The following is a 15,110-nucleotide window of genomic DNA, read 5'->3' on the forward strand; positions in this document are numbered from 1 at the left end:
TGTTTAGCAATATGCCGGCTCTTTGTTAAACAGCTGATAATATCTGCTGTAAATGAATGTATTCGTTAAATCAGCGGTGGAGTTTGTAAGCTAACTCTTTGCAACCTTGCAACAGTGAAGTAAATAAGAATAGTTTAATTGTTGACTCAGGTAATATGTCATTCACTACTACTGTACTAACCTTGCAAGCAATTTGTGAGTACAAGTTACAGCACATTTCACGAGAGATCTTTATAGTACCTAAAGAAAGTGTGTCTCTATTCAAGATAAATCTGAAGTGTACCATGGGCCTACCACTAATTTGCATAAGACCTTGTGGTGAAGTTTTCATCGTGATTGATAGATAAAGCTAAATACTGATTGATGACACCATTATAGCAGGAAAGATATATTTATATAATTATGTACTTTTTTCTTGTAAGAATTCACAAATTTTGTGAATTATTAACTCTCAGAGCAGCATCATCACAGGACACATTTAAAAGTGTCTCATAATATGATGCTAACAGATTCTCAGACAGTTGGGATGATTTCCTAATGGTAATACCACTCTGTACTGTCCTCCTATATCATGCTTCAAAGCACTCTTACTGAGAGTACAAACAGTTCCTTTACTTTATCTGACTGACCATGATTATCCGAACTGCTCATACTTTCAGTAGGAGTACTTTGAAGCTTGATATGAAAGTACAGTTCAGAAAAAAATTGTCCCCACTGGGTACATGTTCTGAGATACTCTTTAAATTATTCATGTGTCAATAAATAGTCAACAAAACAATGCCTGTAATTCTCTTTTGAGAATGTATGTCACGTTAAAACATAATGCTTCCCCACGATTCCATACAACATTAAAAAAAAAAAATCAGTTGATCAAGGAACCATAAAGAATGTTTTCTTTCAGGTTCCTTGAAGGAAGGAGATCAGCTGTTGAGTGTAAATGGAAAGTCTCTCACGGGAGTATCCAACCAGCAGTAAGTCATTTGTCTCTTTCAGAACTCTGCATTACAAAATTCAGAGTAAAAACAAGAGCTTTACTTTTGTAAGATGAAAAGGGAGAGAAGGAAAGGATTTAAAAGAGGTATTTCCTGTGAGATATCAATATAGATAGATAGACAGACACACAGACAGACAGATAGATACACATTTATACATATATATACATTAAAGCTGACCCCAAGTGATTTTGATGACATGACTAAAAAATATTGTAGTAATAAGTATTGTCACATTGTAATTAATCAAATATGAAGTTTGTATCACCTTATATTATGTAAAAATCAGTTGTTGAATTACAAAATTACGGACTGGTTTTATATTTATGTATTATAGCACTTTGTATATTAGTCACTGCTTGTGTTTGGAAAAGTGTGTCTTTAAGAAAGTTGTTAAAGTTACTGTACAAAACAGAAACAGACCGGAATAGAGTAGAAAATGTTTTGCTTACAACATTCTTTTCTTTTCTTTTCGGGATGAATATTTTATGCTTCGATTTTAATGGCTTTGTAGGAATGATCAGAGATGAAAACATTGGCGAATTGTTATCATCATATGTGACAAAAAATATGTAAAAAGCAATTAGTCAGATGCCAGCAAAGGTTTTCAAAGTTTGTCTTCATTATTTTAAGTGGGAAAGTAAGACTTGATCCTTTGGTTTTATATTATGTGGTGAGTTTTTTATTAAAATAACTGGTCATTTAAAACATAAAAATGCGGTAATTGATCTTGCTTTATGATATCTATATATATATCTTTGTTTTCTCATGATATCTTCTGTTACTCATAACCCACACCGTTTATCTTTGACAATGTAGAGCAGTTGAGTACTTGCGGTCAGCTTCTGCGACAAACCTGGTTACCTTGGCGATATTGAGAAGCAGTGTTGTCAAGTAAGAATATGTTGTTTTGTTCCCCTTCTTTTGTCTCATTGATGTAACCATTCTTAAACCTGTCATGATGCATTCAGTGTGTTCAAAAGGAAATAGGATGAGAGAGAAAGAATTGCTTTATTTCTGTAATAACTGGTCACTTTAAATTGTTGAAAAAGACATTCCTCCAAGTTCTAGCTGAAGTTCTAGCTGAAGTGTCACCTTCACCCCCAACCTCCCCCCCCCCCCCTCATCCTTTCTTCAATTTTCATTAACAATCTCCTTTTTGTTTATATTCCAGTGAAAGATACAATGCTCTTCTTGATAGTAAGTTAGCTGAGATGTCGGGTGGAAGCCCTTTAACCTCCGATCATGACAATAGTAGCTCAGAAAATGTTTCCACAGGTTTGTTTAAATCTTTGTTTCATAGTTAGCATTAGCACCAGATTAATGTATTGTATCACCGATGAAACTTAAAGGTCAAGCGACACGTAAACTTGACTTTGCATAATATTAAACTTAACAATTCTTACATTAACAAAAACCCAACACCGCGATTTTTTTCCGTCTCCAAAGGGGTAGAAATCGGTAAAAAGTACTATTACGTAATAGATTCAGTGACGTCACGGGGGGGAGCGCAGAAGAGTGCAAACTGTATATGTTCTGCGCAGTGCATTGGGTATGGAGAAATCTCAAACTTCTCGAAAATATTACCTTTTTCAGCAGTCTGTTACAAGAAAGTTAAGATTGGGATTAAGATGAAAAATCACAAATTGATACATAAGACATCGAACAAAACATCCATTGACTTCTTTTTTCATAAATTCCTTGCATTTTCTTCCTATCAAGCAACAAAAAACTCCGCAAAAATCGGCTAGATTGACTCGTTCAGGGAAAGCCGAAAACAAATGACGTCATTTGTTTACCAAGTCGAAAGTGAATGATATCGTCGCATACGATATTGCTACCACATACAGTTTCTATACACGCACTGTAGTACGCATATATACACAGCACAGCATAGCTTATACATATCGCGAAATGGCTGCTGGTGGCATTGACACACAGTATTTAGATAGCAACGGCGAAGAAGTAAGGGAAATGGAGGACATGGTGGACGATCGTGGGGAAGTTTTTCCCTATATGTTCGAACCGGAGACCAGCGAAGAGGAAGCGGGATCGGACAGCGATGTCGAAATTGATCGTCTTGACGGAATATAACGGTAACGTTACGCCAAGCGTACTAGGCTATACTTTATATAGGATAGTTGTGTCACTACCTAGTTAGGCCTAGAACCGATAAATGTTTCCTAACTTTGCTCATACACTTAGCTAGCCAATTTGTTGATGGGGCAGCAAAATTAACATGAATGTGCGGTCGAGTAAAGTTAAGGAAGTTACTATTTTCCTTAAAAGTTGTGGCAGCACATGCCCCAGGAACATGTCACACAGACATGTTTCATTTGGTTAGTAGATTGAAGGAGCCAATTGGAAGAGTGCACAACAAATTCAGAGGTGGCCTATTATTAATTTCCTAGCAGTTGTAGGCCTAGTGGCAAATTAGTGAAGTTACCACAAATCAGGGAAAGGGTTGGGGGGGGGGGAGGGAGAAGGTGGCACCTCACACCAGCTTTTTGTCATTTCTGCTTGAGCTAATTTCATAACCAGATTTTCTCAATCTAGGGAATGGATTCAGAAGCGGGAAAGAGTTGGAAACGAGGCAATATCGGCCTGTTTTATTTTCCTTTGCAGCATTGTCCCAACAGAGGCAAGACTTCTAAGAAGAGGCTACCCCTTCCTTACTAGTGATGTTACTTGTAAGGAGCTTCAACAGTAGATTGCCCTTCAGAGGTGCCCCTTTTCTATTTTGACATGTTAGTACAGTATGCCCCAATAATTGAGGTTGGTATGAAGTCATTGAATTGGCTCTTTATTATTTGAACTGGTTTGTATTGTTTACAGGTGTCATTGTAGCCAATGTGCTGTGATGCCTACAGCAAGGGAGTGTAGATGCTGCAGCGAAATAGATAAGGACTGTGATGGATGAAGAAGGTGCTGCATGCATCACCTTACACCCAGGTTTTGAAGCTATGTGCCTGAACCCATTGTTTCTTCAGACAGCCTACTACATGTACCGTCAACAGTATGGTGGACGTGCACAGGAAAACAGGATCCAAGAGTAAGTATAGAATACATTATTTTTGTTGTATACCTTTATTCATTGCTCTGACCTGCTGTTGAAAGATGTAACAATACAGAGGGTGTATTCATAGTTTAGTTTTGTTTTGTTGTGAAAGGAATAACATTAAGATATAGATTTGATCAAGAAAATTTGTGCACCATGTTCCAAACCTGCTTCTGATTAGGTCATTTTGACCAAAAACTGGTGTAATGCCCTTGAGGTTAACCCTTATCATGCTGACTGACATAGTAATCATTAACACTGAGCCATGGAACCAAATGCCACAAAAAAATGTCCACCATGCTTGTGCACGATCCATTTACAAATTTTAGTCCCCGAGATGATGACAATGATCAGTTTGTATAAATGGCATAGCTAGGCTTACTTTAGGGGAGGCAGATTTAGGGGCCAAGCAAATTCTGGAAATCATATAGAAATTTATTTTAAAATTGACGTCCCCAGATGGCTACCAAGCTTTTGTGTGTCTTCATCTTTTATAGCTGGTTTTCATATGATTATTTTACAGGAAATACAGACACAGAGCATACAGACAACTTGCACGGATGAGCTAGCAATATTTAGGGAAGGATATTGTGTTGTTCTCCCATCCTATGCAGTAAGGAGGATTAGAGAAGCTTTACCATCTGAACAGCATGAAGGATTTAAATTATCAAGACTGTGAGAATGTGGACTGTTTATGCCAAGTCATAGTATCATTTCTGCAAAGTTTTATAGAAACAGGGTTCAGTCCTGTCTGTTTTGTGGCTGAATGGTGAACATTTTGGAATTCCAGCTTACATTTTTCTGGTTCATGGTATTAACTACATTCTTGGATGAAATTTTACATTTTCAAGTTTGGGAAGTACATAACAGTAATAAATAATAAAAACCCAAGTTAATTTTTTGTATGTATTCTCTCTTGTAAGCAAAGCTGTCACTTCTAGTAGCCTGCCAACAAAATCTGGATGATTGAAACCTCAAATATACTAGGTTAAAATAGAAGAATAGTTTGAATAAAGTACCCTAAACCACTATGTCAATGGGATCTGGAGAGCTTAGGCTTTCATTTTAATAAAAGTGTAATGAGAATCAATCTGAAATTGTTCATTAATCCATGGAATATCAAGGTTACTTGATCATAAATGGGATAAAAGAAATCACATTTTATCCCATGTGGGGAACAAACAGCAAATTTCTGTCAATTCTTTTTGAGAAAAACAAAAAATTGGCAATATGTTTGAAACACCAAAGTTGCATACAAATAGTAAGTCAGCATGAAATTTATATTTATGAAGTCTAAGCTCTCTAGAGAGGAATACTTGTCATTGGAACTTTTTTTTTAAATATGATGTTATCATCTAGTTAGTTAGAATGGAAACCAGATGTAAGTAAAGCTTTAATGTAAACTTTTAGCAACTTCCCTAAAGGCTGGTAGCGACCTGTTAATTAACACTGCTCTGCAGCTGTGCCAAAACATCATGTGAACAGACGATTCACAGAGTCGATTGCTCCCCACTACAATGAAACAAAATTAGAAATTGGGAGGCCATCAACTACAGTACTTCAGCAAAGCTTTTGAAATCTGCTTCTGTGTTTTATTATGGCATCCTGTTCGGATGAATATAGGAGCTTGCAAATGGTGGGAGCTCTTTTCTGACAGGAACAGGACACTCCTCTCCCAGAGTTCCACTTCTGCAGAAGTTGTTGCAAGCAGTCAAGAAGTTCCCATACATAATCTGTAGAATAGTAAAGATATGAAGAATAATATAATAATAGTTCATAAAAACATACCATTTAGATAGAGGCATTCCAATCACTCCATTTTGGTCAATAGGCATGGCACAGTTGTCAGTCAAGTCTTTGGATGCCCAACTAAGGCGACAGCTGAGTACACCTCAATTGGTGTGGATACATGGGTCAGGTGTAACCTGACAACTTGTGCCTGAACAATTCCAATATATTTTTTACTGATTACAACAAAAACCCTTCACCTGTTTGTGCACCTAATATTATGGATTATGTAATCTTCAGCAGGATGTGTGGTCATTGTCTCAGTAGCTTAACCACTGATTATGTAGTAAAGTAAACATGTGGACAGAGTAACATCCTGTCCCATCCCCTTGTAATCCATGGTAAAAGAGTGTATAAGATGCTACTTTCACCAATTGTATTCAGTAGCAGATATCCAGCCAAGTGAAGATATAATATACTCTGTTAAATCCAACTACTTGTTTGTGCCTTTATTTCTTGTTCACATACAGCTGTGACAACTCTACCAGATACAGTATGTATATGCTAATTGAAGTAAAGACTGATGGCCTCACCACACATTCCAGACTACCCCACAGTGTTGGTGTCAAAATTAATAATGATCCTCTTTCCAGAAAGTTATGGCACCAATTAATTTTCCAGACTAGTCTACTATCAATCTTGAAAATTACCTTGAAGCGTCATCTTTGTCATGTTCAGATGAGTTAACTGATGGAGTGTAGTCCGGACTACCTGGCGGTTTTTCGGTGTATCCCGATGTGGATGCCACAGCAGCAGACGGACCATCATCGCCACTGTGAGATGGCCCTGGTTGCTTTGATGGTGTTCTTGTCTCTGTTGGTCCAGTCAGCAACTTCAATGGTGGTAGGGGGACCAGTGAACACTGGACTTCTACATGTGTTACATTCACTGAAAATTAGAATAAACGCTTATTATACCACACACATACAGTAGGCTGCTCTTGGACAGGGGTCAGCTGCCTAGATGGTTCACTTATCTTTTCTGAAGGAGAGCATATCCTCCTGCTTTATGTGGCTGCAAAAATATGGGCCACTCACACCATGAGCATTGCAGATGACTTCAGCTTGGTTTCATATAGTATATATAACTACAATGTAATCTCCCTTCTCTCAGTAACTATAGATGTAGCCTTTATATTTTCCTGTGAAGCCATCAGGTATAGCCTCCTCAACCACTCTCGTCAGGCAGGCGGATATGATGGATAAAATACAATGTATATTATCCCCTAGTCAGCCTGCCCAATGTGCAGTTTTAATTGCTATTTTGCTTTCAACGAGTACTGTTTCTAAAATTTTGGCCCCTGTACTCACTTCTGCTATAGAATACTCTATAGATGTATGAAAGTTTTCCATTCTTCCTTGTATTACCCTAGCTTACACTTCTGTACCACATTTTCTTCCCCCCCCCCCTCCCCATTCATCACTCTATTAAAACCTATTTATGGGGACCTTTTGGCCGTAATACTGCTGCCTCCTTTTTGTCTGGTAGCTTGCCCCCCATATACATGCCTCGATGTTTTACTGGTGGAGATTCCTTTATCCCGTTCAAAACTGACTACTTAAATCTTTAATGCCTGTCACCACCCTCCCCTCCCCCATTTCCCAACTGCTTTTTGGTAATATCAAGCACATGTCTATAAGATCATGCTACCTTTAGATGGAGATGTACATTCTGCAGAATCCTGCCTTTATTTTCACTGCAGTTGGTTGGGGAACAGCTTCTAGATTAATCTAAGTATTGAAAATTGGGAAAGAAAATAAGAAGGAAGTTATGAAAGTTCATTTAAGAAAGCAGTTTGATATGTTTGAACTACCTGTCACAAGCGTTTTCTCTTGTAACAAAAATTGCAGCCCTACCAACAAAAATGGCAAAATATAAGGATGTCATTTACTGTGAAACATATGAGCTATGACTCTGAGTATATAGATAGGTGGGAGCACATTATAATATTGGGCAAAATGACATGTAAACATCTTATGCTTGTTATTCTGGATTTTTCATGATGTACCACAGATAAAAGTTAATATAGCCCTAGCCTACACCTAACTTTATCGTCGCCGTACCTAATTTAGGGCCTAACTAACTGAACGAAATTATAAGAATTGGCCTACTGTAAGTTAGTAATAATACCAAGTTAGTCCTTGTTGTAGTAGGCCTAGGCCAGAAAATACACTTACTCTTTTCCGATCCAGCTTCGCAACTACTGGTCTACTTGTTTCTATATCACCTGGAGATTTGAAGATACTTTCTCCAAATAGAGAAGGAACGGCATTGTCTTGTAGACGGCAATTCGTTCGAAGGTCCAAGCCAATCTGTACTTAGACAGCTACAGTAGGCTGGCTGAGTGCACTGGTACTAAGCTATCGCTGTGTACAGTGTTTGACGAACACGAAACTTTCTTGTACTGTTGTGCACCCATTCTCATCTGATATTTTGTTTACTGTCCGTGACGTATTGTTTACGGCTTTGATCTCGGTTAGCATATTAGGCATATCTAGCTTTGGTAACATTGGCGGTTCCCCCCGTGACGTCATTATCTTACGGAATTAGCTTGGTTATTAACTTAATTAAAACAGCAAAGAAACAATTGTGGAACTCCAAATTTGGAATATAGGGTTTTGATATGTAGCTTCTCAATTTGTGCAAGTTTGAAGGAAATCTGTTACGTGTCACTTGACCTTTAAAACAGTTTACTTAAGTACTTTTGGAATCTCTAAATTCTTCTACTTTGCTCCATATTGTTTGTAGAACACTTGCAGATTATTTCTTGATGGACAGTAGGTTTAAGTTAAATTATTTATTGTAACTGATTATCACGTCTCACCACATGAAGGATCAGAGGAGCCTTGGGTGACACATAAGCCATGTAATACTTTCAGCTCCTTGTGAGACTTAACACATCTTCATGAATAAACATGTAAACTGTGCCCTAATGCACACGATTGGCACATTTCTTTCTATACTGTACTTTCATTGCCTGCATCAAAGCACTTGTACTGTTAGTATGAGCAGTATGTTACTATCAGGTTAGGAACTGTTCATACTGTCACTTCATGTGCTTTGAAGCATGGTATTAGAGGACAGTACAGAGTGGTATTATTATTAGAATTAGATACAGATTAGGAACTGTTCATACTGTCAGTTCCAGTGTTTTGAAACATGATATGAGAGGACAGTATAGAGTGGTATTAGCATTAGAATCATAGATAGGCTAGGAACTGTTCATACTGTCAGTATGAGTGCTATGAAGCATGATATGATAGGACAGTACAGGGTGGTATTAGCATTAGAATCAGACAGATTAGGAACTGTTCATACTGTCAGTTCAAGTGCTTTGAAGCATCATTTTAGAGGGCAGTAGGGAGTGGTACCTAACTAGCCTTATATATTTCTTTAAACATGAGACCTCGCATTATCATAGTTAGGTACAAATTTGGGGTTAAATCCAAAGAAAAATGCATAAATTTCCAAGAACTAAATGAACTCATTTCCTTCGCATGTATCCGTCACAAACAAGAACATTTTTCTATGGATATTTGCGAGAGAAGGTTTGGATAACCGGTGGCGTGTGTGAGGATACTGTAGTTTCATGCATATTCAGTAGCCCCTTGACGATATCAGTGCCCCTTGTGTCATGAACTGTGGTATCAACTCTTGAGTGTTATTAATTTCAGAAATAAAAACGTAAAACTTTTTTACACTTCCAACCAATGCAGGATCGACTACTCCAAGAAACGAAGGTACGACCACCGATGGGTCTTCTCCAAGGCCATCGAGGTATGTGAGTTCACGAGAATACACTCCCAGGGACTAATTTATCCATCGCAAAATGCCGTAAAAAAATAGTCAAATTGGTATACAAATTGCAAAGTTGTATTATTAGTATTATACTCAGGAACCATAGTCATTTATACGTGACCAGATTCAGAGCCTTCAAAACTGCTAGACAAAATTTCAAAGCTAAATTTATTCCCTGACACCTGCTGTAGAATGATGACTGGAAATGTCTTGCAAAGTATGTTGTTGTTTGTCGTAATTCCAACTTGTTTGGCATGATAATAATTGCACTTACAGCAGGAAATACGGTCTTGAAACAACTTCTAGAATGATGTTTAGGATATCAATTCAAAACAATGACAGTATCAATTGAGAGAAACATATTTTATATTTAATACAGAGAGGGAACTTAGGCCAAGACATTGCAGTGTCTGACTTTAAAAAACAATTTTGTGAGACAAAAACAAAATCAAAGGTATATACAGATTTTGCACATAGAATGATGACATATTTTGTCACTGCATTGTTGTACTTAAAGATATTTACTTATGCAAACAAGACAGCTGGCTTTTGGGTGGAAGGTAGCAAAGGCCATTAAACAAGGTTTATAATATTCGTTTTCAAATAAAATTGAATTGGATGTGCAGAGTGAATGAGTTAAGGTCATTTGTCATATTTTGTTGCAAGACTGAGATTCTCACAGGAGTAATTAACATTCTTAATCTGATCAAACTTTAATCAAATTGTTCTCCATTATTACCTCAGTCCACATGAAATTATCTTGAGCAAGTCTGCTGGGCTAGGTATAGCAATAGCTGGTGGTACCAACAGGAGAGGAGAGGGAAGAATCACCATCACAGATATGATACCAGGTGGTGACTGCCATAAGGTAAATAAAGGCTCAAGTTACATTGACCTGCCAGTCTTGATGTTGAACTCTTTAGTTGACACAGTTTGAGTGCTTGGTTGGAGAAAATTGCCCAAAGTTTCAGTTTCTTGGCGACTTTTGAATGGAAAATGAAAAAAAAAAAATAGTTGGTGCTGCTGGGGTAGAGAATACACAGAGGGTCCAAGAGTTTTGAGTTCATTTTGCAGTTTGCTCCATGAAATCAGTGTGAGATGTCCCACTACCTTGCAATGTTTATGCTCCATCCCCCCTCCCCCCTCCCCACCCAGATTGAATCCTCTTCTACCGCATCTAGTATTCATTTCCATGATGTGTGTGTGCACTAGAGTTTAAGCAATGAAACACAAACAGGTCTGAAATAACCAGATAGATGGAACTATTACTCCAACATCTTTACACCAAGAAGCTAAGAAGTAAGTATATATTGCGATATTGACTCCTAGCGGGTGATACATCAGAGTCATTTTGACTTTATCCGATCATATTTTCATGTAGGACAGTCGTCTCTCTCAAGGAGACATCTTGCTCTCAATCAATGGAGAGTCTTTACAGGGAGTCAATCATGAGATGGCTAAAAACATCTTGACCAGGATAAGCTTGAAGTGAGTTCCAATTTCTTCTTGTTCGTTGCCATACTTGCAAAATTCATTGTATCATCTGCCCACCTACCCCAACACACCCCCTCCCCCCCCCCACCAGCTATATACTCTATCCAAATTTAACCTGTTATTTAATATTTCCACTCACTTAACTGTTACCACACAACTATTGCACCAGGAGTTTCACAAAATCATAAATATAAATCTCAGTTTAAGCTCATATAAAGGTCATTATAAATTTATGATTGCAAATAGGTGTAAGTATTCCAATGTATAGAATAGTAAGGGAGGCAGTCCCACCTCTCTCCCACCTCTCACCAATGGTCAAATGGCTTCACAGCCCATCAGACTGTGAGTCTTATTTGTAGTGTAAACAATTTTTCAAACTTACATAAAAAGGAATTGTTTTCCTTTGCAGCCGAGATATCAAAACTGTTGTGTTAAGATACATACCTTCAGGAAGGGGTGCAAGAAAGACACCTGTCGATGAATCAACAGGTTCCTATGGTTACCCCACCGGTACTTCACACAGTTCCTCTGCAGGAACTGTCAACACTCCACCTTCTACTGGTAAGAGAGAGCTACCAAACCCTCCTAGGAATTCTCAGCGAGCCTCAGATGTGAAAAGTGGCAATAATACTACTGGTGATGGTAACAGCATCTATGATCATAGTAGACACGCTGGTCAAAGTCCAGATTATCCTGGAATCAACAGAGCTTCAACTCTTCCTCCTCCACCTCCTCCTCCTGTCATCTCACAAACAATGAACAATAACATTGGAACAAGAACTCTACCACTCCCTGGCTCCAGGGGCGGTCGACTAGACAACAACAGAGTTGAAGCCAGTAACAGGTCACCGGGTGATGGAGGAAGTTTGCTGAATGGAAGAGCAGGGCCTGTAAAGCAACCACTTCCGGGAAGAGTTTCTCCTCAAGTACAAACGCAAATGTTGCCTGCTTCCGTCTTAGGCCAACAGAATCCTGGTAGGTTGAAAAAATGTACCTAGCTAAATACAGCTGACACATTTTAACTGTGAAATATACTTCAAGTATATTAGTGGGTTTTCATCTTACAGGGCCTCCTTCAATAGCTATTAATAGCAGACAGAGATTTCTTCGAATAATAGATGCAGAATATACATGGAGTAGACCTTTGGTAAGGTGATTGTGGGAGGGTAACAAATGACATGTAGGTTTAATAAGACAATGGTGTCCAATAAAGACTCCTTTATGTGGTTTCAAGGAAACTAGATTCAGATGGGTTACCATGCTCACTGGGCATGGAAAAGGAAACTTGTTTCCTAGGAAACACAAAATCCTTTGATCTGATATCTATGGTAAGTGAACATATGCTGTGTGCACCTACAAAATAGATACTGCAAAAAATGTAAACTTAATACTGCTTTGGTATTCATTTAAGGGAAACAGCAAGTAGGATTTTAATTTTAAGCAGTAGATTTCATAGAGCACTTGCAATTTTTTAGCAAGTGGCTTTATATAGTAAAATTCTAGGCATTTACATTTTAAAAGTAAGAAGAAGGCCTGATTCATAAATGTGTTATTCTTCAATCAACAGTTTCATCTCTCCCTCCTCACATGCAGAGGTTGGCGTTTCCAGAACCCGCTTTGCATTCGACACCTCAGAATGCCTCCGGAGGTAATGTTTGGTATTTCCATTATATAGCAGTAGTTATACCCCGCATGAAAAGTCATGTGGGTTCGGATGTGCCAGAAAGGGTACTGTTTATAAGTACATTTTGTTGTAATCATTTCTAAGTTATTAATTTATATGTGGTCCAAAGATACTGACTCGATCAAGGTTTGACTAAACTGCAATGGTTATAACTCTCTGACAGTCTTGCTATGATATGAACCTTCATATCTTTGGAGCCCAAAATTGAAGGCTAAGCAAAATGATAGAAATGTTGGCCTCTTTGTCGCTGTGTAATTATTAATTTTTAATGATCATTTTTTTTTATTGATTATCAATGTTTAATTCCCTCAGTGCCATCCCTGCCAACCTACCAACAACTTGACTTTTTGAGACCCACGTTGCATTCTACTCCTCAGAATTTTGCTCAGAATGGTAAGCACCATTGTAAGCCTTAACATATAATATAACACAGAGATTTCATCGCAAAACAAACAGTTTGAAATTCCCATCATCTCGTGCTTTAACTGTGTTTATATTTTCTTCCAAGATATTTATCACATTACCACATTGTTTTTTCTCTCTATATGTTTTCACATTGCTTGCCACTGAAGTCATATCCACACTGTCAATGAGATAATTTGCCCTCAGCTGTTGATTTAGTAGACTGTTTGATTTCTCCTCTGGTCGCAGGTACGCAGGGCTATCTTCCTCCACCACAGTCCTTTCTCTCGCCGGTGTTTTCAGAACACCATCATCATCATCCCGAACGTCCTCCCGAATTTGACCCGCACTCATCCTTGTCCTCCTTCTCGGCTGCTCATTCACCTCAACCTCGGCGACTTTCCATCGACCCTAGCCTGAAGTTGAAAGTGGAGAAGTTACAAGTGGTGAGCTACGAATGGAACATTTTTGCATGTGAAGTTCCCAAGTAGCGGCTTAATTACATCCTTAGATGCCACGAGATGGTTTACCTCGAAAAAATGTAGCAAATGTTTCACATTTCTAAGACTCAACAAGACTTTATACTCCAGTTAAAATCAGGGCAACTCAGAAACAGTCTGGTGTACTATTTTAAGCTGTTTAAACTCACACTAATTTTATACTCAAGATTAAAATACAGAAGCAAAAGAAGACGTACAAAGGCACGACGTCTGAACTTTGTGAATCCAGAACTTTTGATGATAGATGACATATGATAGCTTATATATTCCATAAATATCAGCATTTATATGTGTCATGTCACAGAAGTTCCATACAGTCCAACAAATTGCTGTTGCTTTTCTTTAGAAATGAAAAGGTTTTGTAATTTTCGAAGTTTGACAATTACATTGAGACTTATGTTTTATTTGTGGCCAGGAATGATCAGGTCACTTTGTGAGAACTTAACCCTGAATACAGCCCCCACCCCCAATTGCATTTGGAGGGTGGGGGAACAAACACTCAGACACCAGCACAGGTACCAGTAATCTATCACTTACACATTCTAAGTCATTTAACTCAAATTTCATAAACATTTCTATGACAATAAAATACAAGATCAGGTATGATCAGTGTGGAGACTTGGGAAGGCGGAGAACAAAAACAAGACAAACAAGATAGTGTGATATGTTCAAACTGACCTCTCACAGACAGTATACATATTTAGGGGTCAACTGATTATACAATCAAATGTGTGCCAGTGGTGGCGACATACAAGATTAACACGTTAACAATGTGAGTGCTTCACAACAAGACTTCACAACAACCAGGGGCCTTCAATTGCTTTCAAAACAACAGGACAAAAACACACACAGATATTCACACAAACAAATGCGATTTAAAGATCAGCTTTATTGGCTCCAAATATAGCACGCTATAGCTAGGAAAGTTTCTTGATTATGTAATCGACCTGCCACAGTCGTAAATCGACCTCTGGCTGTACAATTAGCCTGCATAGCTTATTAACACCATTAGGCTCTTTGTGTAAACACTGTGTGGAAATATGTTCATGTCTAGAGTTTAGTTAAGCATACAGCGTTCACACAAAGACCCTCATACAAGAAAAAATAAGTGGCAGGCGTTGCAGACTAATCGGTAAAAAGAGACCTTCAAGGTTTTCAGTACCATGCATTTTTGAAGATACCATGCATGGTTAAGTTTGAACAGGTCACTTCAATTTCAAGTGAACCCTAATTACAACTCTTTTTAGCATTCAAAAAGAAGAAAGGAAAAAATCATAACAATACGTTTTCTAATATAACATTCATGAACTCAGTAACAGAAAAGCTTTATGGCATAGAGCTGACCCAAGAGTTGGAAAAACTTTGGTGAATTTCTTGCAAACCATGTTTGGGTA

At 38.0% G+C, this 15,110-nt stretch overlaps 1 protein-coding gene and 2 long non-coding RNA genes across 4 annotated transcripts in view; 2 read left to right on the plus strand and 1 right to left on the minus strand.

Moving 5' to 3' along the window:
* Window positions 1-15,110, plus strand: part of LOC139980343 (syntaxin-binding protein 4-like) — a 33,853-nt gene that overhangs the window by 6,920 nt on the left and 11,823 nt on the right. The window contains exons 5-14 of one of the 2 annotated variants that reach the window (XM_071991951.1): window positions 902-971; window positions 1,812-1,886; window positions 2,167-2,270; window positions 9,555-9,615; window positions 10,381-10,504; window positions 11,018-11,124; window positions 11,540-12,105; window positions 12,698-12,778; window positions 13,127-13,207; window positions 13,466-13,662. In XM_071991951.1, the coding sequence (XP_071848052.1) occupies window positions 902-971; window positions 1,812-1,886; window positions 2,167-2,270; window positions 9,555-9,615; window positions 10,381-10,504; window positions 11,018-11,124; window positions 11,540-12,105; window positions 12,698-12,778; window positions 13,127-13,207; window positions 13,466-13,662 (1,466 nt within the window). The remainder of the gene's footprint in view (window positions 1-901; window positions 972-1,811; window positions 1,887-2,166; window positions 2,271-9,554; window positions 9,616-10,380; window positions 10,505-11,017; window positions 11,125-11,539; window positions 12,106-12,697; window positions 12,779-13,126; window positions 13,208-13,465; window positions 13,663-15,110) is intronic. The other variant, XM_071991952.1, reaches the window with a different exon arrangement.
* Window positions 2,906-5,390, plus strand: LOC139980348 (uncharacterized). Its single transcript, XR_011797546.1, has 3 exons — window positions 2,906-3,088; window positions 3,828-4,044; window positions 4,574-5,390. It is a non-coding gene; the product is annotated as an uncharacterized lncRNA (long non-coding RNA).
* Window positions 5,656-8,074, minus strand: LOC139980347 (uncharacterized). The gene is made up of 4 exons (XR_011797545.1): window positions 8,016-8,074; window positions 7,489-7,568; window positions 6,489-6,726; window positions 5,656-5,783 (listed from the first exon to the last, which is right to left on the minus strand). It is a non-coding gene; the product is annotated as an uncharacterized lncRNA (long non-coding RNA).

This window comes from Apostichopus japonicus, chromosome 14 (genome assembly GCF_037975245.1).
Source record: "Apostichopus japonicus isolate 1M-3 chromosome 14, ASM3797524v1, whole genome shotgun sequence".
Classification (NCBI taxonomy): Eukaryota; Metazoa; Echinodermata; class Holothuroidea; order Aspidochirotida; family Stichopodidae; genus Apostichopus; species Apostichopus japonicus.